This window comes from Accipiter gentilis, chromosome 24 (genome assembly GCF_929443795.1).
Source record: "Accipiter gentilis chromosome 24, bAccGen1.1, whole genome shotgun sequence".
NCBI lineage: Eukaryota > Metazoa > Chordata > Aves > Accipitriformes > Accipitridae > Astur > Astur gentilis.
The window spans coordinates 15504480-15532209 of NC_064903.1; the positions used below are offsets into that span (position 1 = coordinate 15504480).

Below are 27730 nucleotides of genomic sequence, written 5' to 3' on the forward strand. Positions count from 1 at the left end.
GCTTCTTGTGGCAAGCGCAAAACTCTAAGGTCTGTGTATTCATCTTGCTAAGATGGGGCAAGCCCAGGAGAAAACTTCTAGGTCTGTAAAAATCTAAGAATAAGATTTAAGCCTCATGCTAGCCATTCTCCAACAGAGAAGGAGGAGGCAGAGCAGGCCACTACTGCTTGTGAAGTGGAACTGGGCTCAAAACCCATCAGAGAATCCTCTATGTGGATGCAGCACCCCCGCACCTCAGAAGGACAACTGCCCAGCATCCCTACTGGTCAGTAACCTTCCTGCAGCACATGGGCCAGCACTGGGAGGGAAGAATGGCAGCCCCAGATCCGCTTGCTCTTTCTCCATGAGGATCCCTCACTCCCCCACGGTGGTGACACCCTGACTTCTCCAGACCTGGCCAGATGCTGCAGGAGGCTGAGCAGCACAGAGGTTACAGCACCAAGGGGCTTGTTTCCTCACTGACCACCAGGTCTACTTTGGGCCCCTGCCAGTATATCCCAAACCACCTGGAGGATAGCACCAGACCTGCAACAGACATACAGCTGTATACAGGCTGAACCAGGTGCATACGTAAAACTCAGCCGCTTCTGGGAAGGCCGGCTACGCCCGAGAGCAGACTGCACCTTCTCCTGCTATAAGCGTATCCCGTAATACCTAGAAGCTTCTGCACAGTCCATTGTCTTTCAAAGAGAAACACTCAAACACTGAAATAGCTCTCAAACTTTTCTGGGCCATCGCTACTTTAAAATGACTTCATTTAAATATGTACCATGTCTATATATATATACACACACGCACACACCAAGGGAAATTAGCATCCGTGAGAAGGGCTGGTGCCCACACACCGTAACTCTGCACAGCCTCACAGGTCTGCCTGTGCACGACCGTACCCTCACAGCTCCACACTAGTACAACCCTACAGCAAACCAAAGCCGCTCGAGAGCCCCTCGAGGATCCTGCCCCATTGGCAGGAACACTGGAAAGACCACAGATTGCAGGCTCTCCACCAGACCACTTGCTAACACACATCTTTTTGGGGGTATAGAGAATGGTGGGGGCAGGGAAGTTTTAAGACCAAATTAGAGAGTCCTTTAGATCCTTCAGTTCTGCCCAAAGCTGAACCTTTAAGTCCTTCCTTCAGGAGCTTCCCCCGCCCCAGGGCTGAGATACACGATTTGGACCTTCATTAGTAAATAAAGCTCCAAGGAGCAGGACCGTGCCACGTAAGGCGTTTCTCCAACCTGAGAGCAGCACCATTGCAGCCTCCACGTACTACCTTAAAAGCAAAATACCCGCAAGGAGGACCCATAGGGGGAAAACATCTCTGCAACCTCATGGAAGCTGCCGTATGGAAACTTTAACTGCATTACTTCTGCTTCTGCTTAATCCCAGAAGAACTAGCTTAATTCAGACTGCTCCAACTCAAGACACTCGATAGTTTCAACATGGTATAGACCATTGCCTCGCTCTAATTACAGGATCACATTACATGTCCAACAACTGCTGCAATTTAGTCTTGCCTGATACATCCCAGCTCAAAATTGCTCATCCCACCTCTCACTCCAAAGGAGTAGCCTCAAAAGGACACTTTTGGCATCCTTTGAATAAAGGCAGGAATACCTAGCAGCACTTCAGCATCTGACACACGCGCACCCCAAGCCCCCAAAAGGTAAAGTCATTATTTCCTTGCAGTACCAAAGGCGACAACTTTTACCAGTGCAGAACAAACTAGTTTCAGGCAAACAGCACAGACACAACACTGCTGCCCACACGGCTGTCTGTGCAAACACGTTACAGAATTACTCCTCATCACCACCACTGCACAATACCACGAATTTGCATGTCGCTCCCCGAGCCAGGTGTGGATCTTGCACAGAGCCTATCCGTGCAAGAAAGGAGTTTTCAGAGAATCAAGAGCTGCAGGATCAGGCCCCCGGAGTTTCACTACCTCAAAGGCAGGGGACGTTCCTTACTGCATCGCACGTCTTGCCTTTTAGCTCAAAGCCGCATCCGCAGCTCCCGCTGCCATGGAAAGGAAAGGTTTTCTCCCTGCAACCGTTCGCCCGCGTCTGAGCCGAATGCTAACAGGTCTCTTACTTGTGTCTCGCCTCGCCACCGCCTCATGCTCTACAGGGGAATATTTTGTTCCCCGAGCGGACGAGCTGTCCGGCCATCGCTCCACGATGATTCAGCAAGGGGGTGGCTCCCCGTCGGAAGGCACACCTACTGCGAACTGTCATACCACGGGGCTGGGTGAAAATGGGAGAAGTTGCTCCATCTATCATGGCTGCACTTTCTGAAATGCGTAGACCTGGCCTGGTAGGGTCGAGGGGGGCAAAAGCGGGGGGAGGGGGGGGCCTCCATCAGCAGGCACATGCAAATAATTTAAGGAACTATCTCGAGGCTTTTAACTATGGCACAAGTAAATGAGGCAAAAAAGGAAAAAAAAGCCAGACACTTTCAGAGCCAGCATCAACTTCGCCAGGCTGTGTTCTTTGTTTCTAGGCAGACTCCAGTGCGGTGGCAAGAACGAACAAATGCGCATGTCTTCATACGAATCCAATAAAAAAAAAAAAAAAAAAAAAAGAAAAAGGGAAAAAAAAAAATCCCCCCTCCCCTCAGGCCCCTCTCTCATTGCTGTAGCAGTAGGGGAGTCCTCCAGATAGTTTGTGCTGCTTTTTCGGAAGTCAGAGTCCGCTTCCACCCTCCTCTGAGCAGGCATTTCGCTACGCTACGAGGCGTTCGCGGGTTAAGACAGCGCCTGGAACACTTTCGGCTGCAAAAATTAGTTTTGCTGCGGGTTTTTTTAATTGTTTTTTCCTTAAGAACGAAGCGACACCCTAGCAACGCACCGCAGACGCTCCCGCCGCCACCGCCGCCGCCGGCGGAGCGGGGCCGCGGCCGCCCGCCCGCCCGCCGCCGGCAGACAAAGGAGCGAAGCGCCGCCAAGGAGCCGCGCCGGCACCCCCGGGCCAGCCCGCCGCCGCTCCCGGGACAACCGCCAGCGGCCGCCGAGCCCCGGCCGCGGGACGACCCCCCGCCGCCGCCGCCACAGACAGGCTCTCCAACCTCCCCCCCCACCAGCACCACACCGGAGCGCGTCAGACCCGACCCCGGGCGCCCCGCGGCTCGGCGGAGGGCGGCCGGCCGCCCGGCCGGCCCCCCCGCTCCGCACCCGGGCCCGGGCTTACCTCAGCGGCGGCGCTAGCAGGCAGCGGGCGGCCGCACCGTGCCACGCGCGGCGGCACGGGGCGAGCCACGGGGGCCGGTTTAGCGCGGGGGCCGGCTGCGCGCCGCCATTTTAACGCCTCCCGCCCGCCCTCCGCCCCCCCCCCGCCCCCCCCTTCCCCGCGGCGGGCGGCCACGCGCGGCGTGGAAATGCCACTCAGCGGCGGCGCCCACCCCACCCCACCCCTGCCCCCCACCCGCCCCGCCGCCGCCGTTACATTGACGCAGCGGCTCCTGGTCGCCGGGCCCGCCGTGGCGGAGCTAGCAGGGCAGCAGCAGCCGCCGCCGTCGTGGCCCCTCCGCCGCCTCCCGCCGCCGGGCGCACATGGTACGCTCCGGGGCCGCGCCGCGCCCCGCCGGCCGCGCGCGCCGCCGCGCCGCCTGGCTGCTGCCATGGCAACCGGCCGGCCGCGCCGCGCCGCGCCGAGCAGGCCCGGCCCGACCCGGCGCCGGTGCGGGCCGAGCGGCGGCCCACCCGTGCGGCGGCGCTCCCGGGCCCCGCGGGGGGGGGTGTCTCCCGATCGGCGTTGCCCCTCCGGGCTCCCGGACACCTTCTCCCGCAGCTGCGGGGTCGCCGCTGCCGCCCGCCGCCTGCAGCGGCGTGACACGGGCACCGGCCGGCGCACCGGAGGCGGGGAGCCGGGCCCAGCACCTCTTCCCGGCCGCAGGACCCGAAACCACCGCCGCCGCCGCGGGCCCCCGCGCACACCGAGTCCACCCTGTCCCCAAAGCGGCCACCACAGGCACCTGCCTAAGGGCTGCATCCCCGCTGTCCCCAAAGCCAGCCTCGCACCGCCACCCTGTCCCCAAAGCCACCGTCACACCTCCTCTCTGTGTCCCCTCCGTCCCCAAACCCACCATCACACCTCCACCCTGTCCCCAAAGCCACCGTCACACCTCCTCGCCGTGTCCCCTCCATCCCCAAAGCCACCATCACACCTCCTTGCTGTCCCCAAAGCCACCGTCACACCTCCTCGCCGTGTCCCCTCCATCCCCAAAGCCACCATCACACCTCCACCCTGTCCCCAAAGCCACCATCACACCTTCCTGCTCTGTCCCTGCTGTCCCCAAAGCCACCACCACATCCCCGCGCTGTGTCCCCAGCGTCTCCAGAGCCACCATCACATTCCCCTACTGCGCCCACCCTTGTCTCCAAAGTCACCATTGCATCCCTCACTGAGGAGCTGTATCCTCTCTGTCCCCCAAACAACCATCGCAACCCCCCCAACCGCATCTCGTCTGTCCTCAAAGCCACCGTCACATCCCCCCGCTGGGTCCCCTCTGTCCCCAAAGCTATTGTCAGCCCCCCCCCCCCCCCACAGAGGGGCCGTGTCCCTGCCAGGCTTGGCCACCCTTACCTGGGTAGTGGCACAGCTCTTCCACGCTGCAGTGCTCATTTTCACTCCTGTTTTGCAACAGAAAATTGCGTACACCAGGACAGTCGCGAGGGAAAATAGGCGCAATGTGAAGCAGATGAGAGAGTAAATCATAAAACCGTCGTACATGTTCTGCATACTGCAAACGAGGAGCTAATTTCCTGGCAGCCGTCTTCAGGATGCTTCAAGTCAGTCTTCGCCAACGTGGCCCTTAAAAACCTCGCAGACTTTGGCTGCGAGCAACACCACTCATTTCTGACTTTAGCATCTGATTCCCACAAATATAATTTAATTATGCATTTTGTTAGGGTGAACTGAAAACACCCAGCAGCTACCGGATCACCGAAGAAAACAAAGTCAATCACTTTTAAAAAAAAATAAATCAGCATTTTATGAGGTTCGGCGACATTTGCTACATTTTGTCAAGCGTGATCTCAACCAGAAGCAGAAAGAAGCAGCCGAGGGTTGTTTATTGCACACAGAGTGGCCCTCCCTGAGAGCAGCACTAATGGAAATGACTGCAATAAAACCGCCGGTGTTCGTGGTCTGAGCAGCAAAGTGGGAGCCCTGATGTCTGCACCCTGTCCTGACAACCACTTCCCCAGGGACCAGGAGCAGATCGCTTCGCCTCTCTTCCTAGTTACCATCACTGATTCATAGCTGAGATCAATTAGTTAATGTTTGCAAAGTCAGTTGAAGATGAAAAAGCGTTCCATACTGCTAATAAAACCATAATGATCCCACTGTTAAACATTAAACACACAATGATGTGTAAAAAAAATAAAATAATCACATTTATGGAAAATTTCTCTTCCTGCAAGGACAAAGGATCAGCTCCTAAAAAGGAAGGACGAGCTCAAATTCGCATCACAGGATTGTGTCTCAGGGGTCTGGCTTCTGTTTATGTCTCTGCTACCGATTATCTGTACGGCCTTGGGCACATCACTTGGGCCAGCAGCTGCTGACCCACCTGAAGGTGGCAACTTAATCCAGAACTAGCCCAAAATCACAAGACGCTTTTGGAAAACGCTGGTCCTGGTCATTTTGTGCCTCCGCTTCCAAGTCTGCTAAAAGAGGTGTGGACTGCAGCTGCGTCGCCTGATTGTTGTAGGCAAGATAATACAGCAGCGAGCAGATCCTGGCAACGTGATTCTTAAAAGCCAGGAGAGCTGTGCTGCTTGTGAGAGACTCACATCACACCACAGCGTGAGGAATAAAAGCGGGTGTGGGGGACTTTCTAGGAGGTTTTTCTTGGCAATGAGTCTCGCTTTAGACGTAAAACTGGTAGCTGTGCCACTGGTAGGGCTGCGGGTCGCCGTATGTAGAGCAACGCATGTCTGATGCTCTGACCTACAGGCAAGAAGGAGGAGAGGAACCAGGAAAACCACGTTTGTCTGTACCTTTGGGCCTGCACAGGGCCACATTCATGGTGATGAGGCACCGGTGCTTCTGGCAGGGCAGAAGCCATGGGTGGGGATTTGCACAACAAGAGCTCCAGGCAGTTTAGGATTTGGCACAGCGATCTCAGAGAGAACTCCTCTCCAAAAAGAGCAGCCCTTTGACAAGGTAACCCTCATTTCCTCAGCTGAACTGCACTTTGCAAGGAGCATCCCTGAGCTGCAGCAGCCTATTGCACCTTCCTCCTGAAATCTGATGCTACCCTGCTTTGACGGTGTCGTGGTTTAAGCCCAGCCAGCAACTAAGCACCACGCAGCCGCTCACTCACCTCCCCCCTACCCAGTGGGATGGGGGAGAGAATCGCAAAAAAAAGAAGTAAAACTCATGGGTTGAGGTAAGAACAGTTTAATAGAACAGAAAGGAAGACAATAATAATGAAGATAATAACAATAATAAAATGACAATAATAATAATAAAAGAATTGGCATATACAAAACAAGTGATGCACAGTGCAATTGCTCACCACTCGCTGGCCGATGCCCAGTTAGTTCCCGAGCAGTGTTCCCCACCCCCCCCCCCAGGCCAACTCCCCCCAGTTTACATGCTGGGCATGATGTCACATGGTTATGGAATATTCCTTTGGCCAGTGTCCTGGCTGTGTCCCCTCCCAACTTCTTGTGCCCCTCCAGCCTTCTTGCTGGCTGGGCATGAGAAGCTGGAAAACCCTTGACTTAGTATAAACACTATTTAGCAACACCTGAAAACATCAGTGTGTTATCAACATTCTTCTCATACTGAACCCAAAACATAACACTATACCAGCTACTAGAAAGAAAATTAACTCTATCCCAGCTGAAACCAGGACAGATGGCGATCGGTTGCTGACTGCAGAAAAGCTGAATCATGAAACAGAGGTTATAAACAAGGCTATTTTTAACGAAGGAAACAAATCCCACACCATGCAGGTCGGAGCAAGGGACTGTCAGCTAGGGCTTGCAGGTCTCAATCCTGCCCCAATGTTCTCTATGTCCTGAAGCAAATTACAATCTCTCTAACCTTTAATTTACCTGCTTGTAACATGGACAAAGCAGCAGGCTCCAGTTGTGCTTTCTTTGCACGGCAAAGCTCCTGGCGTGACAGTAACGCAGTGCCGGGAGCCGCACGATGCCAGGGGCTGGCTTGCACTGTCACCCGGCACCTTGCAGAGCTGTTTTCAGCCATGCAAAATGCTCACACACAGTATTTCAACAGTGTTCATAAACGTTTTGAATGCAGAGAGAGACTACCCAGCCTGATTCCCCTCTCCCATATTTCACAGTCTTACATTTCAGTTCCCACATGCTGGAATTCCCACATGCCCAGTAACTTCTGCTTCATTTTTCTCACTGAAAACTCAAAATAGACAAGTTTTGTAGCCCAGAGTCTCCTGTTACATCCTTCAGGCACCGTCGTGCCGCAGGGTGTCTGTTGTACCCAGCCCAGAGGGAGGGAAGATGAGTCTGGTGCACCAACAGCTAACTGGGAAATTTCCTGATTATGCCACTTCTTATCTCACACCTAAATTCTTCCCAGAAAAGCATATTTGATTTTCCCCAGGAAAGATCCCTCAACTCAGGGAAGCAGGGGACTTGGGACTGGCCAGGCTTCCACACGCTGCCTGAGAAATACGAACAACCTCACATACAGATCCTTGCAAACCTGCCTTCTCTGCTCCATGCCCAAGGTAACAAGTGCTTTGGGTGTGTCCAACTTCACATAGAAATCTACTAAGGTTAAAGAACCCTAGCTTTTTTGAAAATATTTTTAAATAAATAAATAAATATATATATATACATACACACCCACACAAATTTCTGAAAACTTTAGGAGATTGGAAACTTTCCTGCCATAATTTATTTACAACCCTGCTAGGGTTCTTTTCTGCTGGAGGGTCTTACCCTCCTTGCTCAAGTTTTCTTTGTCCTAAATAGTGATTTCCACATAGAAAACACCAAGTGAAAATGAAGGCATCAATGGACTGGATCCAGAGTGGGTTCTGCTCCCCCTGTCCGTTCACTGGTGCAAAGCCCTGGCCCATCTTCACCTGCCTGCTGTGGAAGCAGACACCAAACCTCCCGCACACGTTTGGGACACGCACCAGCATTTTGGCACAGGTGCCTGGGCACCTCCAGAGTGGCCATGAGAAGTGGAACAGGACCAACCCTGCAAGCCAGTTCCCTCTTGCAGGTGCCTGCAAGGACACGTGGCCGCGTGCCAGCGGATGGAATAACCATCGCCCCGCGCCAGTTATGGGGCAGGGATGCTGCAAGGCTGCGTTAATTAGTGCTTGAGACGCCTCTGTGATCTGTAGATGAAAGGTGATTTACAGCTGCGAATTACTGCTCTTCTTCATGTGAAGTCTATTATTTTCTGGTGTCCCTCATTTTGACTCATGCTACATCCCATATTTGGCACGGGGCAGGCTGAGAGGCAGGCTCCTCTCTGCGGGTGGACGTATAGGCGCTTTACATCTCCAGCTGGCTACGCGCTTTGGAAGCGCATGATCTGCTCACAGCATCCATTCGAGGCAGCCTGGCCATGCCCATGCTTGGGTAACTTGGGCTGGGATTTGCACAAAACTGCAGCGCTTCAGCAGGCTGTTTAGCTGGTGGTTTTAAAGGGCCTATATTCGAGGCTGGATGCTCAGCTGGGTTGTGCACGCAACGCTGTGAAGAGGCAGAGGACCAGCTGGGTGAACCTTAAATCCTGCCGCAGAGAGGAGAAACGGGAATATCCCGGATCTCTGTGCTTGGGGCTGGAAGCCAGAGAGGACCAGACCGGGGGCCCTTAGTCTCCAGCTTCTCATCTGTGTCCTGAAGCCTCCTGGGCAAGAATTACAAAGCAGGAGAGGTTTGTGTCTTTGGCAGATGTCTGGAGGGAAGCGATATTATTGTGGTTTTGCGAACGTGGACAGCAGAAGGAGCACGTAGATTCAATGTCCTTCCTGCATTATGCACCACGGCATGCTCACCCCATCAGGCTGCAGCGAGCAAGCAGCCTTGTGCTCTTTACTGCTAAATAAAACAGCAGAAAGTGGCACGTGGTGTAAGCTAGTCGTAATGATGGAGGAAGAAATATCCCTGATACTCCGCACTGCACAGGGCTGCCAAGCACACACATGCAGGAGGGCAGGACTGGCGGCACCAGGCCGGCATGGCTGTCCGGGCACTGGAGAAATTAGCATCTGCAAACCCTGTGACCCAGAGCAATTCCAGCATGGAACGGGATTTCCTGCCGCTGCACTCACCGAGCAGCTCTCCGGCTGGGAAGTAAATGACCACTCACACAAGGCAGCACAAGGCAGTCAGGGATTTTCACAGTTGGAAGAGATCTCCTACCTCCTGCCTAGCCCCCAGCACTTTCCCCTTTCTCCCCCAAGGTCCATGAGATTTTAAACCCCTTTAAGTGATGAGATTCTCAGGTAGCCTCAGGTAGCAGTGAATGAGGAGGACTGGACGGAGCCTCCAGTCCCATGGCAGCCCCGTCTCCATCGCCCTGTCCCCCTGGCTCCACCAAACCCTCCTGGCAGCTCTTTGCCTACACAGTGAGCTGGTCCGGGGCTGCTGTTACTCCCCCCATGGACACAACAGTCACGCTCTAATTCCAGCTTTGGCTTGCTCCCAACAAACCCATTTGGGTCCCATTTTCACGAGCGGTGGCTGCAGCACAGAAGAGCACCCGCCGCATCGCCCACGCCGGCAGCTCCCCGAAACACAGGCTGCCGCCAACTCTCGCCTGTCCCTGCCGTCTCCTCGGGGGCCAGCCGTGGCAATGGCCCTGCTTGCCCTCTGCAAAGCCCTGCTAATGTGCCCGTGGGCTGCCTGCAGATGCAAAACATGAACAAATCCACAGGCAGAGCAGAAATAAGGCTGCAGAGCTGTGCCCCGGTGACAGTGTATATATGGAATCATTTAGGTTGAAAAAAGACCCTTGATGTCATCAAGTCCAACCATTAACCTAACGCTGCCAAGTCCACCACATATGTAGAAAGAGACTGTATTTCAGAATCATTTGGCCCAAGAGGGCTAATGAAGGCTGAGATTGTTCCCTGGGCCAGCATCACCTTCATACCTGCTTGCAGATCCCCTTGCAGGGCCGTGAGACTCGGCGCTCCTCTGCAACCCATGCTGGAGGGACCTGCTGCTTCAGGATGGTGCTGTGACCCCCTCCCCTGTCCCACATTCTTTTGGTACCATGAATCCTCTGAGGTACTAAGAAGTGAGCCACAAGCTAATTCCCTTTCTTGCTGTTAAAGGCTGCAAACCTATCAAAAGAGCGAGACAGACACTGCTATGGGGAGCACCAAGGAGGTAACTCATTACAGCTCCCACCCCTGCTGTGACAAACCCCAAGGAAAACACAGAAAGAAAGTGTGTGGAGAAGAAGATCCACCCTCATGCCCACCATAAAGTCCCGCCCTGGTCTTTAACTTGCTGTTGTGTTGCATTTTCTTGCTGCAAAGCTTTCTTCAGAAGGTTTTGTCCTGAATTCCTCAATAAGCCAGGGCAGCGGGGCTCTGGGTCCACAGTCGCTCTGCACATTGCTCACCCTCACGGCAGTGAAACCCAGCATTTGCTGTGAGAGGGTCCTGCACTGCTTTCCTGCACTCTCCTACTGACTCTGCTAACTACGGGAAATGCGTCTGCAACACCTAACCCCACTCGAGCAGAAGCTGCTTTTAACGGTCACAATTGAATATTAACTTTACACGCGTTATCGAGGGGTAAGCAGAGACGCAGGCCATGAGCTCAGCTTAGAAGACAACATCTCATAAAAGGCTGACAGGCCAGGATCAGTCTGACACCTTCAGTAAGATAAATCCTGGTAGACTATTAGAAATCTTTTCTTTTTAGCAGCTGATGTTGGCAAATAACAGTTTTTAATACCCATGAATGATGATATCAAACCGCCACACCACAAACGGAAATAATCACTCAATTCTTCTGGCAGGTGGGGAGGGATTTCTCAGCTTTCCTCCTCTCTTTAAACAACTGCTGCAGCAAAGAGACACTAAAAAGTGGAAAACCCACACAATCTCGCATGGTGGTGACATTAAGAGATGCGATGGGGCGGGCTGTAGGTGACGTTGTGATTTTTTATTAATCACTCTGCACTGCAGAGCTCAGTTAGGAAAAGAAGGAGCACCTGAGAGCGTGGGGAGGACAGCTTTGTTCTTTGGACTTAACAAGGGAAGGAACGTAACATCAAAGGTAGAAACACCGGAGGGGAACAAGGATTCACAAGGGAGGCAATGGGCCATGGGTGGTTGTGAGCATCAGGTGCAGGCAGGAGAGAAGAGCCCAAACATCGGGTAGTCAGGCTTTCAAATGAGATGACTTGGACCAGCAAAGAAAGGGCAGGAAAAGATGCTCCCAGTTAATTCGTGGGAGCAGATAAGGGAGGCCCAGATGTGTTAACTAAGGCTTTGGGAGTTTTTCTTTGCTGACTGATGTGGTGGGAAACCCACAGGACAACGCTTGGTTCCTTCCTCCACCAAAAGAGTGTTCCTGTCCCCCCTGCGCCACCCACGCCGAGATGCGCAGAGCCAGGCAAGACGGGGAAGGAGGGCTCGCTCCCTCTCCGCAGCCTGCAAACGGCTGCGGCCGCCCCGTTTGCCCCTCTCCTAAGCAGCCACGGAGGAGCCGCTCTGCAGGGAGGACACGGGCGGCTGTAGGAGCAGCCGGGCACAGCCCCGCAGAGAGCGAGAGTGCCAGCACGTGATGAACACGCTGTCCCCGGTCACGTCGCCGCACCGCCGAGGGGAAGGAAACCCAGCTTCAAAGGGAGGGGAGGCAGGAGGGGCCCAAGTTTCCGGGGGCAGCTGCTCCCCAGTGTTTGTCATCATCTGAAGGAAGAGGGAAAGTTTTTTGCTCTTGGGATAATTATTAAAGACATTTGGGTTTTGCTTTCACATGCCCTCTTCTTTTTTTTTAATTAACTGTAAGCCCCATCCTGGCTGTTAAACAGGGATCTGCAGAACTGAAGCTTGTATAAACGTAGTGATTTATGTCTCTCTGGAAGCGAACTGGCATTTCTGAGGAACCCCACCCAAGCCTAGCAAATACCGAGGGAGCGCGCTGACTCACTGGCTGCTGGCATTCGCTCCTCTCCCTCGATGGCCGGAGCCTGCACCCAATCTGGGTGCGCGCGAAACAGTTCTGGTAAATGAATCCCAGTCCCCAGTGACACCACCTTACACCGGAGAAGTGCCTGCCGAAACCCCGGGAGAGGGAAGAGCAGCAGCGCTGCAAGGCTGAGTGGAGCCGTAATCGCCAGAGCGATGAGCTGAAGGAACCAGCGTGTTGGCACAGCCTCTGCCCGCGGCAAGGGCCGGTAACCTGCCTCCAGTTCACAAGCGTTCAAGTCACCCGAAAGGCGGAGGAGAGCCCCGCAGAGCGGCCTGCCTGACAAGCCCTGGCAGAAGCCCCTTTGCTTTGCTGCACCACGAGAGCAGCCAGGAGGGTAGATGAGCTGGAGGAAGCTCTCAGAAAATCCCGTGCCTATTGCAGAAGGCTCAGCCAAGCAAGCAGTCGCCCCTGAGCGCCTGACACAGAGGACCCTGAGTTACAGAAATCGGTTCAGCCATTTGCAGGTGTGATCTTGGTTAAAAAAAAAAAAAAAAAAGGCGTTACCGTGTGGTTAAAATGGCCCCTGCCTACTCAGCTGTCTGCTCCCTCACATTAACGCAGTCGTGTTTGACGACTTGAGGGAAAAAAGTCCCTTTTGATTGCAGCGCTTCCGCCAGCCGTGCAGAGCCAACCTTGCAGGCTGGTTCTTGCCTGGCTCATGGGGCATCTCCCAGCGCTCGCACACATCCCAGATACATGAGGCTGCCCTGGGACTGCCAGCTCGCTAACCCACCTGCCTGCACGCTCTGCCCCAAAGACCCCCTTCCCACACACCTGGAGAAAGCAGCACCGTCCGCAGGGTCACCTGGGTGGTGTTTGCCTGGAAGAGCATGTGCTGGAAGAGCATTTCCCAAATGTCGGAAAGCAAACCGGCTGGGCTGGTCTTCCCCTGCTTTTTTTCACGAGCTACCCATCCAATATCTGCTGTAATAAAGAAGGCAAATCAAAAAACAATGCAGACTGTTTGTGTGTTGTAAACCGGGAGAACAGCTGCTACTCCTGGGCTAAATGGGAAGCCTTGCTACGAGAGCCATAAAAAGCAGAGTTTCTACTTTCAGTTCCTGCATCATACGGAAACCGCAAAGAGCAGCTTCTGCCAGCCTTGCTGCCTTTTTTCTAACTGAACTAGGTACACCAGTGGGGAAGAACACAAAGGGCACTACTCTGTCCCTCAGCGCTCAGCTGTGCCTTTGGAGAGCCTGAGGTGCACCTGAGAAGGAGAAGAATTGTTTCCCAAGAATGCCCAGCATGCAGGGGAACCCTAACATACACTGTCCCTGGTGTGTCCCTCCGTATCGCGGCATCACCTCCCAACACAACCAGCTCCATCCCCCCTGGAGACCTTTCCCTGCAGATCACAGCACTGACAGATACTGTGTCTGGTGCGCATTTCAGATCACGTTGGAATAATGTCTCCATCACCGATTCAAATAAACCTCCCTGGGTCATCGGTGGACTCAGGAGGTGACTGACGCCAAGGAGGTAGCTCCCTTTCCCAAACGAGTCTCCATTGCTTCTTTCAGTGTGTCACTGCCCCAAGCAGAACCATGTGCCGGGCTTCATCAGAAGCTAAAAGCTGCTCTAAATTTGATCTTGGGCCAGGCTGGGCAGCTCAGCCTGCATACTCCCCACCGTACCAAAACACACAGATGCTTTGTTTAAGCATTACTCAGCTAACATTTTTTTCCCCGTGATTTACAGAAGGTGCACTAATCACCGTGGGAGAGCAGGAGAGGACGGGAAGGATTGCCACTCCTCGCACCACTGCGGCTCAAACCCGTGGTCCTCAAAATGCAACCATGTGCGTATCCCACCCGCCGAGCCGTGCATCCGCCGCTGTGACAGGTTCAGCTGAAATCCTGGAAAGCCTTCCTGACTAGTTAGCTAGTGTCTGCTGCTCTCTCCCAGCCTGGATTTCTGCTGGCTTGCTTTATTCCCAGTGACAAGCCTTTTGGGGAACGGCATCATCAGACCCGGAGCCCCTTTGAAACTTTACACAGCTGGTGGCGCAAAAAAAGCACAGGAGCGAGAGGAAATAAATAAATAGGAGATGCCTGCTCTTTGCCGAGAATAACCATGTTTGATGGGAGGACACTTTTGTCCTGTTTTCTGTTTTATCAGTGGAACAGCACTTGACAAGACCACTGCTCGGCTTTTCTTTTCTTGTCGTTCAGAGGGAAATATTTCTGCCTTAACAGAGATGATGTTTCCTTACAGACAGAAAAGCAGCCCTTAACAGAGCCGCGGCATAGACAGCTCATGAAAGCTGCGACAAAGATGCTGTTGTACTGTAACGCAGCAAAGCAAACAGACTGCGCCTGTTATCATTCAGGCCTCACATATGCAGCGCTGTAACGACCATTAATAACAGCATGGGCTAAATTCTCATACCTCTGCACTGATTTCAGTCTTGTTCCACTAACAGCCCCACTCTTTTCCATAAAGCCATGGGTGCAAGTTGTCACTGTGAAAATACAGCCCTCGGAGCAGCTGTACGGCACATCCTGGCCTTGCAGTGCATAAACCTCCTCAAGGCTCCATCAGTGCATGGGGATTATGTCACCAGATCCTAATATTAGCTCCCAGAGGAGGAAAAAAAGAAGATTTTGTTGCAAGTCAGCCTTTATAAACGAGCATCATTCAGCCGAGGAAAACGGGGCCAGGGAGGTGGTTGGAAGCTGGGGTTTTGCTGGTGAGCTGGGAAATCCCATTCCCTGTTTCCCAACACAAAGAGTGATCAGGCAGAAGAAAAGCAAAGGAGCTCCCTCTCCCCCAGCCCCAAGGACTCCCCTCCGTGGGAAGCTGCAGATATTGGGAGTGCAGGGGATTTTAAGAAGAGATTAGGCAAATTTGCGGGTGATGGGACCACAGCGGTCCACTCCCGCTCCTGTGCAGGATAGCAAAGATGCTGGAAGCAGGAGAAAAAGCTGGAATTTCAGATGCAACAAGGCTGCAAAAATAATTTCCAGTCCCCTGAAACATTTTCATTGGGTCCTGGATACCTTCAACAGTGGCAATTTGTCCTGCTGAGAGCAGTATCCTGTGTAAAAGCTTTTCCCGGCTGTATACACAAAGTTTCGGTGTGGAGCAGGAATACAGAGTAACTGTCCAAAAGGACCAACATCACCTAACCAAGGACATTCTCAAAATGCAACATTTTGATGCGATGGAAATAAAAGCCTTTTTCCCATCTAAAACGTTGACAAATATCAGCATATTCAAGCAATACACTTTACTTTCAACAAAACTGCTCCTCCAACGTCCCCAAACAGCTATTTTCAGGATTTGCTCCTCAAAGACACCCGTGTTCTCAGGGGAGAGAGCAGGAGCTGGCAGGGGCCAGGGCTTTGGGGAGAAGGGCAGGAGCTTGGCAGCAGCAGGGGAATTGGTTTTTCCATAGCTCCCTCTAGTGTGTAGAGTCCAAAATTAGATTTAACACATATTGAATATTAGGCACTTGACGCAATCTAAAATAGATTTACTACAACAGGCCCTTAAAATGTATTTCCAGAGAAAATGTTTGCTCTAGTAGAAATTCTATCATTTGCACAGAAAAACAGCTATTGGGGCTGCACGATCGGCTGGCTGCACTTTGCATGCTCACAGATTCTGATTTCCCGTGCTTTTGAACCAAAAATTAAAAGGTCAAGAAGATTCTTCTGTAATAGCAGCCCTGGCCTATTTTTCACCTATCGCTTTTTCATTTATTCATATCTTCCTCGGGGACTAATCTACCTATTAGAATAATAAGGTTATTTTCTGAGTCTAATCTAAGAAAATAAATTAAAAAGTCTAAACCTTTCATTAGATCTGAGAAAGAAAGAATTTCTCGGTCAAGGAGAGCTGAGGCACTCAGGAATAGATGTCCAGCAAATAACAGTTATTAATTATGCATATTCATACCCACAGCCATGGACAGCAGGCAGCCTCCACAAGCAGCCTCATAGAAGCCTGCCTGCAAACTAATGTGTTAAGCAAATAGCCCTTTTATTGGTCTAAGTAGTCACGTAGTAAAGGAGCTCACATTTCCAAGTATCCGTGGAGCAAAATAATAGAAAAGCTATTAAAATCCAGAGAAAGATAGATTGCATTACATTGCCTAAATTAAAGCCTAAATTGGTACGGATGTAAACATTAAGGTTCCTACTTTCTTCCAGTTCTGAATACCAAGCAGAACCTGGCCAGCACAGAAAAATCCCTTGAATACTTTTTTTTTTTTTTCTCCTGTAGTTTTGTGGTTTGGGTTTTGTTGGGTTTTTTATCTTTGCATTTATTCTAAGGCCAAAAGCATGACTACACTGGAAAGAGCGGGTCCATTATAGCTTCAGGTAAATAATGTGCCAGTGACAGCTCAGCCTCTCCACTGCCTGCCAGCGGAAGGACCCCACGTCTGATGCTCAGCACTTCTGAGCTCAGACCTCCACCCTGGAGCTCAGATGGGGCTGGGGAGGGGGAGACTTTCCCCTGAGGGCAGAGGTCCTAGCAACAGCGTGGGAAGAGAGCAGGCTGGGATGTGATGCGATGCCCAGGCATCTCTGCTGCTTGGCAGGTGAAGGGAGCATCGAATATTCAGCCCCATGAGTAGCAGCAAACTCTTTCTCACATAACAGCCTATGGCAGGGAGCATCCTTGGCGTTGGGGCCTGAGAAATAGGCTCTTCTCTGAGGTCTCACCAAGCAAGTCACTCTCGAGACGTACTAGATGTGTCCCCTCTCGTCCTGGCTGCATCTTCTTTGCTCCCCTGGATGCTGAGCCCTCCCTTGAAGAGCCAGGTAAAAGCAAAACAAACGAGGCATACCCTAACCCTTTGGGCACAGAAATCCAAGATGCATCCTGCTTAATTAGCAGCCCTGAGAATTAATCAGAGCCATTTTCCAGGATCAGAGCTATGGAGCCGCGTGCAAGTGCGGGGGATACGTCCAAGCCCTGCACGAGGTCTGCGAGGAAGAGGGTCAGAGATGGGGATGAAGGGCAATGAGGACCAATGTCCTCTGTTGTGACCTGCTGCACACCAGCGATATATAAAATGATCAACTGCTTGCAGCGCAGGAGAGCTCATTTTTGCAGTTGACTCTGACCAAAGGCAGCTTTACCATGCCGTGACCCTCAGAGCAGCCTCCCTCCCACCCTGGGGCCTTTCCAACCCACAAAGCAAGGTGCTGCACCTCTCTGCACCTGCATTTCCCTGCCAGGGGAGGCTGTACGGCGTGCACAGAATGGCCCCTGCACAGCAGCCCGCTGAGCACTGCAGGGCATGGAGGCAGGCAGCATATTGCAGCATCCCCAGAGGCGCAGGGGACAGCATCGCTAGCCCAGTGGCTGGTGTCAGCCGAAAGGTATTTCTTTAAAGGGTCAGAATGAACTGATCCACCGATATTCAGAACTTGCGTTAACAGCAAGACCTTTTTTAAGAGCACGTCACAACTGTTAAGTGTGGCTGAGATGATCAGATCATCTCCATTGGCCCCCTGCACGTGGTGGGCTCCTGCCGTGGTTCAGCCGGTTGCACTTGCACGGGGTCCAACAACTTTGGCAAAAGGATCCCTTGCAGAACGGCAGCCAGCCTTCATCTGGAGACAGCAGGAACTGGAGAATCCCCTGCTCCCCTTGGTGGCTTGTTCCAGCAGTTAATCACCCCCGCTCAGAAATTTGTGCGTGAACCAGTAACGTAAAATTAATGATTTCTTTCATCTCCTGCCTTGGCAGCCTGCTTGAGCTGCTTGTTCTAGTGACAGTAATGATTCAATAATCTGAAAAACATTGTACTTCGTTTACAGTATTAACAGCTGAGTGTACAGATACAGAGATTGTATTTATCCTCAAGGAAAGGCTGTTCTGCAGCCTGCAGAAGGTGACAGAATGAGTCACCTTTAGATCTTAATTTCTAGTGTTGCCTCTGCAGTCTTTGGTTTGTCTTTCATTTTTGTCCACAAGCGACAGAAAAGCAGCCAGGTCAAATGGGCTTGTCAGGGGTTAGGATGTAGGGTGTGGGCTGCCAGATTCAGCAAAGAACTAGCAGGATGGAGCGTGTGGGCCCCGATCGCCCTTTATCACAGCTCATGGTCTGCACCTTACAAATCTCTAGCCCAGGCAGCGATGTCTCGTCCACTGCCCCGGTGGCTTGGGAGGAAAAACTCTGCCGACGCAGCGTGTTCAGGGAGTCCCATCCTGCTCAAAAGCTGAGCACCGCTGGGGGAAAATTGAGAGTCAGACACGTTAGTTCTGATCTCCTTCTCCCCATCCAAAATCTGACCCGCCGCTCACAGAAAATCAATGCAGCCATACCAGATAATGCCACCCCTCTGCCCTGCCACAGGGAAAAGAGAGAGATCAGCTTTGACAAATGCAGAGGGCCACAGAAAGTGCACTGCCTTAAAGAGCCATCAAAGTAATTTTAAAATCAATGTGATGTTTGACAAAGAGCCAGCACGACTCCCTCCAGACGGGCAGTGACATCCCGAAAGGCCCTGGGAGGGAGTTAAAATTCTGCAGGCAGCACTTTGCACGCACTGACGCCGATGCAGCATTTCCTCAGCAAGGCCATAAAAAGGGAACAACAAAAAAAAAAACCGGGGAAAAAAAAGCAGCATTGCAATAGTGTGACCCGGCGGTGAGGGGAAGCTGCACCGCGGCGGCGCGTGAGTCAGCAGCATCGCGGCTTCCCCGCAGAGCCAGCCTCGCACATGCCGTCAGCACGGCCAGCCAGGCAGCTGCAGTGCGTAACGTGCTCTGAAGGGCAGCCGAGGAAGGCAGGCCGTCATTAATTTTAATTTGTGTTCTCTCCACGACAGAGCTTGAGGACACAACAGAAGGGAGCAGCCCTGTTCTTGCTGCCATGAAATCTGTGACTGCGTGGGAAAGCCGCTGTCGCAAACCTTACCCCCTCTGCCTGCTTTGGCAACGGCATCGCCTCCCCGGCATGCCCAAATCGGCCCCAGCGGCCAGCATTATTTTGGCAGAGCCTGGTGCACGTGGCTTCCCTGGGCAGGATCCGGCACGGTGCTGGGCTGAGCCGCGGAGGGACCCCGTGAGCGATTCCAGCACGGAGGCAGCCGAAACGCAGCGGTGCTGGCCAAAGCCTGCCAGGGCAGAGGGGCACGGGGCGGTGACAAGGACCCACCACGGACACCGTCCTTCTCTGGGCCCCCACTCACCCACCCCAAACAGTCCCGGCGCTGCCGCTCTGCACCAGCAGACGGGGGGTCCCTGCTCCCGTGCGTGCCCCTCTGAGGAGGGGACTGGCACGCTCGTGGCTCACCAACCCGCCCCGTCTTCCAGGGTGACGGTCACATCCTGAGCTCCTCGGCGAGGGGCAGAGCTCTCCACCGTCCCTCTCGGCAATAAGCACCCACGTGTCGCCTCTTGGCTTCGACGTCCGCCAAGGACAGAGCGGGCACTGCACCGGCCGTAGGGACACCCGACGGTACCTGGCACCGCCTGGGCCACCTCCAGGTGTGAGTCCCCCACGGGCAAACTGGGACACTGGAGCGCAGGGCCCGAGGGAAACAGTTCTGCGATTCCCTCCCCATTATTACCGCACATTTGTACTGTAAGAACAAATTTTTCTGTATTTTAAAAATTCAGCACATTGCTGCTTTTTATTCACAATTCACTCCTCCCAGGAAGCACTTGTAACTTGTATACATGTATAAATAAACAATGCAGCCCCATTAATTCTGCACAGCATCAAATTCAGCTTTACATTCTTTAATCAGGGGAGAAATGCCGGCTTGCACAGCCTCCCTGCTCCCCCATCTCCACCTTGTGCTTCCTGGAGAGGACGGGCAGCTTTTCACCCCAGCTCCAACCCCCCTTCACCCCCATCCCCTCTGCCAGCCTCTGCCTCACCCCCTGGAGCACCCCACTTTTTGGCTGCCCAAGCCGGCATGGCTGCGGCCACGTGCTGGCGATGAGACCAGCTCCTCGACGGCAAAAGGCAGCCCTGAACTTGGCAGAGGTGGGATGGACGTGACACGGGGCCACCGCTTCTGCCTGCACGGGTACGCCCCAGCGCGCCCCAGCGCAGGGTGCCATCAGCCTGAGCTGCACAGCTCCAACTGCAGGTTGATGGTAACAAATAGGTCTTCTTTTAAAAAACCCAAGCTTCACTAGCCCCAGCACCTCAGGAGCTGCTTATTCGCAAAAGCACAACGTGCTCCTTCACTCCAGGGACGTTGAGGGATTTTGCAATGCGAGCGGTACCTGCAGGGCCCGTCGCAGGGAGGACAGCATTGCTTGTGAATCCTCAGCATGAACAATTTTGACCTGAAATAAAACACCCTTTTCCAACACCTACCGCTGATCTCTCCAGGGGAAAAGAGCCGCTTGTACAGAGAGATCAGAGAAGTTTGTTTGCCAGTTATCTCTCTTTCATCTGGAGGTATTCAGAAACCAAAGGAGCTGCCATTTGAAAGAGGGCGACGCTGGGTTAGCCAAAGGGAGACGGGGGCCTCGGAGCCCCCCTCGAGCCGGAGGGACCCGCTCACTGCGTTCATCCGTCCACCCGAGCAATTAGCCTGTCTTGATCCGGGGGGGCGGACAATGTGTTTTTCTACTAAATCAAAATAAATACTTGCCCATAAAAAACCTCTAAGGATTGCAACGAACACGGCAATGGCACCAGCAAATGCGCTCCCCAGCAGCAGCACAGGTTATCCCCCCAGCATCACCATACCCACAGCACTGGGAACAGTGGGAAGGGGAGTTTCTAGCACTGGCCTTCCACCCAAGCAGCAGGAGTTCTTCCAGGTGTGGCAGCTCTCCAGAGAACACAAAAATCCCAGTAATGACTGTAAATCTGCGGCTGGTGTCTTCTACCCACCGGCACCGCGGGCATCCCAACCCCGACACGCAGCCAGCTTGATACGCAGCCAGCGTGCCCCAGCCGTGCCGGCGGATTCCCAGGATCACGGGGGCTCAGCTGGGATGTGCATCGCAGCACCCTCCCTGCAGGGAAGATTTTGGTTCTTTGTCTATTTACAGCCTCATAAAACCACAAAACTTCCCCCTGATGTGGGGGGCCTCAGCAAGGCTTGCTGAGCCCCGAAACTTGCCAAAAGGGCTTTCTCCAGACACACGGGCTCTCTCTCTGTCTGGGTGCTCCCCACCACCACACTGGGGGCCCAGCACAGCCCTCCAGTCTGCCTGCTCCCAAAACGCAGCTCTCGGGAAGAGCCATGCCAGCATCTGTCTGGGCAATGCCTGCAGCTCCCCCCGGCTCCCCCCTTCCTCCCACAAGGGACACTTGGTCCTGCCCCAGTTTGCTAAGCACGCTGGGCAAGCTGCTTTCCTCCGCTTGCTGCTCTTTGCCGAGGCCCAAACAAGGTGGGGAGCAAGCCTGCCCCCATGCAGGAAGAGACCTGGCACGCTCATCACAGGTTCACCAGCAAGTGCACAGGGCTGAGCCTTTGCAGGTGTGAACTGGTGCTGAACCAGTGGCACCAGCGGAGAACGGGGCACAGCCAGAGGAGACTACAGGGCCGGAGCCCGCACGGCTGGGGGATGTGGGGGGCCCAGACCTGCGGCTGGCTGCTGCTGGGGCCACCAGTAACTGTCCCTTGCTGTTCTCTTCCAGAGCAGGGTGAAGCTGCCCAGTCACACTGAAGTAAGAACATGGCTCTTCTGCTCCCCACTTGGCTCTGGTCCCTCCTCTCGCCTCTTCCCCGTCCCTTGTCCCGTGCACTGCAGGGTTTTGGGGGTCCCAGCTCAGTACAGTGTCCTGTTGTGCTGTTTGGGTGATACCAGTGTCCCCAGCTCCCAGCCTGTTCACTGGCTCGGGGAGAAGGAGACAGCAAAGGAAGGATTAATGGGACAGAACTTGGGTGGGGGAGCACAAAGGAGTAATGGGGTATACAAAATGAGGGTATGGGGGGGCCAGACCCCTGCAGAAGGTAATGGTTAGTGGGATAGATGCTGGGGTTTCTTATTGCTGGGAAGGACTGGAGCTACTGGTGCCTGGAGCGGGAAGGAAGTGGGAATCGCTGGCTCTGTCCCGCTGGGCCCCAGTTTACCCAGTTGCATGGTGCACACTGGAGGCCTTGAGAAGGGGAGCTTGTGCTCAGCCCTGTAAGCAGGTGCCAGACCAGGGAGGTAAGAGGGATCTGCCTGTGCCATGGGGCTGTGTCTCCAGGAGCTGTGCCAGTGGACCCCATGGAACGGCTTCACGGCCCCTGCCCATGGGGGTGGCATGGCACAGGGCAGGCAAAGGTGGGCAGGGGCTCCCATCTGTGGTGTTCCCTGGGGTGCAAAGGGGCTGGGAACCTGCCTGGGGCTGGGACTGGGTACGGGTTCAGGTGGCAGGGGGGTGTTTGGCTTGGCTGCCAGCGCTATGGGGTACAGGGGGGGCTGCGCCGCATCCTTCCTGTGCCCACTGTCCCCCTGCACTCACCCTCTGCTCCCCCCACCCCAATGACATATGATTTTCCATGCGGTGCCAATGATGTGCCGTGCCGGGCTCTGTTGGATGCAGAAGTGCGTGCTTGGGCACCACAGGGAGCAGGATGGGACCCTTGGGCCAAGCTGCTTGTGCTGAGCAGGATCTGAGCCCCCTGATGCCAGGGGGCTTTCATGCCCTGAGGTCCCCAAGTCCCCAGCCACACACCTGTGCTGAGAATTCAGGGGCTGGGCTGGGGGCCGCCAGCCCCGCACCTGCATCACCATGCCTGGCATGGCCAGTGGCCCCTGGGGCTCTCCAAGGAGCACCTCTCCAGCCCCCTGAAGCTTGGGGGGGGGCGCCGGGGGAGTCCCCGGAGCTGCAGCAAGCTCCTGACACTGCGTGTCCAGCCTGGCCATGGCAACCCCAGCCTGGCCACTGACTGGGGCCATTCCTGTCTCTTTGCTCTCCGCAGGGCACGCAGATGATTTTCAATGCAGCGAAGGAGCTGGGGCAGCTCTCTAAGCTGAAGGTAAGGGCTGGGAGGCTGGGCTGGGTGGGGGCAGGCAGTCTGAGCTCCTCTCTGCTGGGGTGGGTGACACTTTGCAGGCTGGCACTGTTGCAAGGACCCCACCAACGCTCATTCGTTGGCACGGCTGGGGCGAGGGGAGCGGGGCCCTGGTCCCATGCTGAGAGCAGGATTCGTGCCCTGCAGGACTACATGGTGCGGGAGGAAGCCAAGAGCCTGACCCCAAAGCAATGTGCAGTGGTGGAGCTGGCGCTGGACACCATCAAGGTGAGGGCACTCTGGGGTACGAAAGGGTGTCCCTGAGGGCTCTAGCCCTGAAGCACAAACCTGGGGGGGTGCTGGGCGGGGGCAGTTCCAGCAGAGCCACTGAGGACATTATGGCCGTCTCCCCCTCTCCAGCAATACTTCCACACCGGCGGCGTGGGGCTGAAGAAGACTTTCCTGGAGAAGACGCCCGACCTGCAGTCGCTGCGCTACGCCCTGTCCCTCTATACGCAGGCCACCGACCTCCTCATCAAAACCTTTGTGTAGACTCAGGCTTCACAGGGTAGGACGCACTGCCCTGGGCCCCCGCCCGGGCCCCCTATTCCCACACACGGGCACGGCTGCCCCATGGTCAGGGCCCCACCGTGCCTCTGTCCCGGTGGAATTGGGGACCCCGGCCAGGCTCGTGGAGGGGTGGGAGGGAAGGGCTTTACCTCCTGTGATTTGCAGGTGAAGAGGGGCTGTGGGTGCCCAGAAGAAGCCTGGCACCCCTGAGTCTCTCACCAGCAAGAAGATTGTGTCCCCAGTGCCAGGGCATGGCTGGGCTGGCACAGAAATGGGGCCCGTGGGTGGGGGAGAAGGTGACGCGTCACCGTGTTTGTCCCCTCTGGATGGCCCCCGTCACCTAGCACCGACACCTCTGGTCCGGTGCTGCCTTGGAGCTGCTGGTCTCGGCTGAGCAGTGCCAGTCTGGCCAGGGCTCAGACCTCTTGCAGGATCAGCCGGATCCAGATGCAGTGCCAGGGCCTGTCCTGGGCACGCTGGGTGCCCCACATACCCCATGATTTGGGATCTGTCCAGGATGCCGGGCGCCTCTCAGGCACGTCCCCCATCCCAGAGTGATGCAGTGCAGGGTGCTGGGCACTTTCCAGGGCAGGACTGTATCTTTAGCTCTAAATGCTGCCCTTTATTTTGTCCCTTGGCTGCTCGAGGAGGGGACGGATGCTTGGTGGCAGTCATGGGCCATCACACAGTGCCCCAGCCAGGCTTGTCTGCGTCCTTAGGGAGTGGGACGTGCGTTTGCTGTCTGTGCGTCTCCTGTAAGGGACATCTGTCCTGTCTGTGCCTCCTGTGCCAGCCTTGTCAGGGGTGTGGGGTTAGGTCCAGTGGGTGACAGCACCCCTGGGTGCAATCTGGCCTCAGGACCCCCTGGGCTCAGAGCTGGGTGGTACCCGGCACTCCTGTGTTGCTGCAGTGTTGTCCAGATGCTTGGTCGTCCATCTGCCTGTGAGATCTGATCTTTCTCTCTCTTTGTTTTGTCCCCCCTCTTTCACTGTTCCCGTCCCCCACGCACGTCATCTCCTTCCTCCTCTCTTCGTCTACTCTATTCTGGGTCTCTTGTCTCTTTCTCTCTCCTTCCCACTAGTCCATGGTGGGAAAGGTATTAGGTTTACCCTTAGTGAAGAAATTTATCCTGAGAAGGGTACGTGTGCCGCTCACCTGCCCCTGCACCTGCCTGCTGCCGCTGGGCTGGGCTAGTAACAGTCCCGGCACTGCGAGCCGGGGTGGCCAGGAGCACCACTGGCCTTGGGGACCTCTTGTGTGGGCAGAGCTGGAGCCCTCTGCCCACAGACTCACACTCCCAGGGCTGCTTTGGGCTGAATTTGGAGGAACTGTGCTCAGTCGTATTGACCACCCCCCAAACCAGGGAGGGGGGCTGTGTCCCATGGGGATGGGGGTGCCCGCCTTCGCTTGCAAGCTCTGGGCACCCCCCCATTGTCCCCAGTGCTGCTGCCTGGGGGTGGGCACCTGCCACGACCTCCCTGCAAGCTGGGGAGCTGTCCCAGTGGGACTTGTGGTCCCAGGGGAGGCCATGACCATGGCCGTGTCCCATCCACCCTGCTGCCAGAAGGACCATTACTAGCCTTGCTCCAGCGAGCTCCGTCCACCTGCCCCGGGGCGTAAGGAATGAGCCCAGCTTCATGGGCCCTGCTTGGCCTCCATCCACCCTGCCGGAGGGGCTGGGACTGCACCCCATGCTTGGCCTCCCGTACCCAGACACCCCCTCCTCGCCCGCCATTGCCTCCATTTCGGCTCAGCATGCGGCACTGCCCGGGTGGTGGGTGCCTGGGGGGATGGGGTGCTGCGGTGGGGCGGAGGATGAAGGTGGATGGAGAGGAGAGTGTGCCATCACCAGTCTCCCCGCCAGCCTGGCACCCTCATCCTGGGGGCCATGCAGTGACACACGGGGATGTGTCCTCCTTTGCACTGTTATTTCCACCCTGGGAACTTTCCGCTGAGCTCGGTTGGATCTCCTCAGCCCCGTCTGACTCAAGGAGCCTGTCCCTCTGCCTTGCACTCCCTCCTTCACCCATGGGTGCATGCACGGCTCTTAGCGGGGAGGGAGTGGACTGGGCTGTTGGTCGCAGGTCACCCGAGTTCCCCAGGCTCAGGGACCCCGGGGCTTGATGTGGTCCCTGAGGTACAGGGAGCAGGTCAGCCCCAAGCCCCTGGCAGGGCCACGGCTGCCCTGTGGCACAAGGGCCAGATCGGGTCCCTCCTGCCTGGTGCTGTGCCCATGCTTGTAGCCATGCATGGAGCACTGACACCCCCCCATGCCTATAGTAGGGGGAGCTGGGCCACTGTCCCCTGCCCCATCCCACCCAGGCACCTCTGCCCCTGCCTGGGCAAGGGGGTCTCACTGGGCCCCGCCGATGTGGGGTGGGATGACAGGGAGCCAGCCTGGTGCTGGGGATGTCCTGCCGTGCCCCAGCCCAGCCTGGTGCCAGCTCCAGCTGTCCTTGACAGTTGCGCATCTACGCTGCTGTCCCCAGAACTCTTTGGCAGAGGCCAAGTTGGGCCAAATCCTACTGCTCACCCCTTCCCGCCCCATGGTGGGTGACCTGACTCCTCCAGTGGGGTTGGTGGTGGGCAGGGGATGTCAGGGACGCAGGGGGAACAGGCACTTATGTCTCCTCCCTTTGCCACACAGGCTCTGCTGTGGATGACCCTGTCGGGGAGGTGTCCATCCACGTGGAGCTCTTCACCCATCCTGGCACTGGCGAACACAAAGTCACTGTCAAAGGTGGGTTCTGCCGGCTGGGATGTCAGGGTCTGGCAGGTGGCAGTGCCCTCTGAACCTCACGTGCTCCCTCCTTGCAGTGGTGGCCGCAAACGACCTCAAGTGGCAGACGTCGGGCATCTTCCGGCCCTTCATCGAAGTCAACATCATAGGGCCCCGCCTCAGTGACAAGAAGAGGAAATTTGCCACCAAATCCAAGAACAACAGCTGGGCCCCCAAGTACAATGAGAGCTTCCAGTTGTGAGTAGCACCACGGGGCTGGGGACGTGGGGCTGGGCTGGGGTGGGGGGTGTCCCCACAGTGTGGGGACCCCCTTTTCCTGGGATCTGCCACTGAGTTTGCTTGTCCCCCAAGCAATGTTTTAAATGTTTTTCTCACTAGTAAAAGCAGGGATTGGGGAAAAGGAAAGAAAAAAAAGGCTTTTTTAGGGGCAGTGGGGAGGCAGCACCCATACAGGGTGCTGTCGCAGAGCCAGGGGGCCTGGAGCATGACCCCCTATGTCAACACTGCCTGTCCCTTGCCCCCCCGCAGCACGCTGGGGACGGAGATGGGCCCTGAGTGCTACGAGCTGCAGGTGTGCGTGAAGGATTACTGCTTCGCCCGTGAGGACCGGACAGTGGGCATCGCGGTCCTGCAGCTCCGTGATATCCTGCAGCGACCCGGCTGTGCCTGCTGGCTGCCCCTGGGCTGCCGCATCCACATGGATGACGCTGGCCTCACTGTCCTCCGCATCCTCTCCCAACGCAACAATGACGAGGTGGCCAAGGAGTTCGTCAAGCTCAAGTCGGACACACGCTCGGCTGAGGAGGACAGCAGTTAAACCCCTTCCACTCCCCAGCCCTCTCCCCCCACTCCTGGCCCCTTTTCTACAGCATCCTCCAGCCATGTATAAGCCATAAAAGCGGCCACAAGAGGACTCTTCTTCCCGGCCCTGGTGTGGGTGTGGGTGGGACATGGCTGCAGTGACAGAACCCCCCCATCCCTCCCTTCCCCAGACTGGCTGGGTGACAGTGGTGCAGAGCATGGCCATGCCCCCATCCTACCCCGATGGGAAGGTGCTGGGACTGGTGGGGTTGCAGGGAAGGACTGGACCCCAGACTGGGCAATGGGACAGATCTATTTCTTCCCAGCCTGTCTGAGATGGAGGAACCCTACTCGCCCATCCCTGACCCTACCTTGTCCTACCCAGCCCCAAACCTCATCCAGCGTTGCACAACACGATGGCCGATGGCCCCTTGTCTCCGTCCCTCGAGCAATGTCCAGCACCCTGAGGGACAGGGAGGCTCCCACCCGCTGAGCACCCTGTACATATGTAAATAGCTGTACATACATGGGCAGCCGGACAACACGGCTGTGTCCTGCACCTGGAAGGGC

At 55.4% G+C, this 27730-nt stretch overlaps 1 protein-coding gene and 2 long non-coding RNA genes across 17 annotated transcripts in view; 1 reads left to right on the forward strand and 2 right to left on the reverse strand.

The window, feature by feature from the left end:
• The window catches only part of MBNL3 (muscleblind like splicing regulator 3), a 167984-nt gene that overhangs the window by 93936 nt on the left and 46318 nt on the right, over positions 1-27730 (reverse strand). For 3 of the 15 annotated variants that reach the window (XR_007509382.1, XM_049827411.1, XM_049827408.1), the window contains exon 1: positions 1949-2930. The exons of 5 other annotated variants lie outside the window; for them this stretch is intronic. Coding sequence is in view for 1 of the 10 variants with exons in the window: in XM_049827410.1 (XP_049683367.1) it covers positions 2098-2124 (27 nt within the window). In the remaining 9 variants the exon portion in view is untranslated. Of the gene's footprint in view, positions 1-1948; positions 2931-3191; positions 3308-3446; positions 3541-27730 lie in introns of those variants that run through there. 7 more of the 15 variants (XM_049827412.1, XM_049827400.1, XM_049827410.1 and 4 more) reach the window with 5 other exon arrangements.
• LOC126050058 (uncharacterized) lies at positions 11081-14619 on the reverse strand. The gene is made up of 2 exons (XR_007509388.1): positions 14561-14619; positions 11081-13090 (listed from the first exon to the last, which is right to left on the reverse strand). It is a non-coding gene; the product is annotated as an uncharacterized LOC126050058 (long non-coding RNA).
• On the forward strand, positions 23564-27481 carry LOC126050056 (uncharacterized). Its single transcript, XR_007509386.1, has 5 exons — positions 23564-23617; positions 24701-24757; positions 26267-26359; positions 26437-26596; positions 26888-27481. It is a non-coding gene; the product is annotated as an uncharacterized LOC126050056 (long non-coding RNA).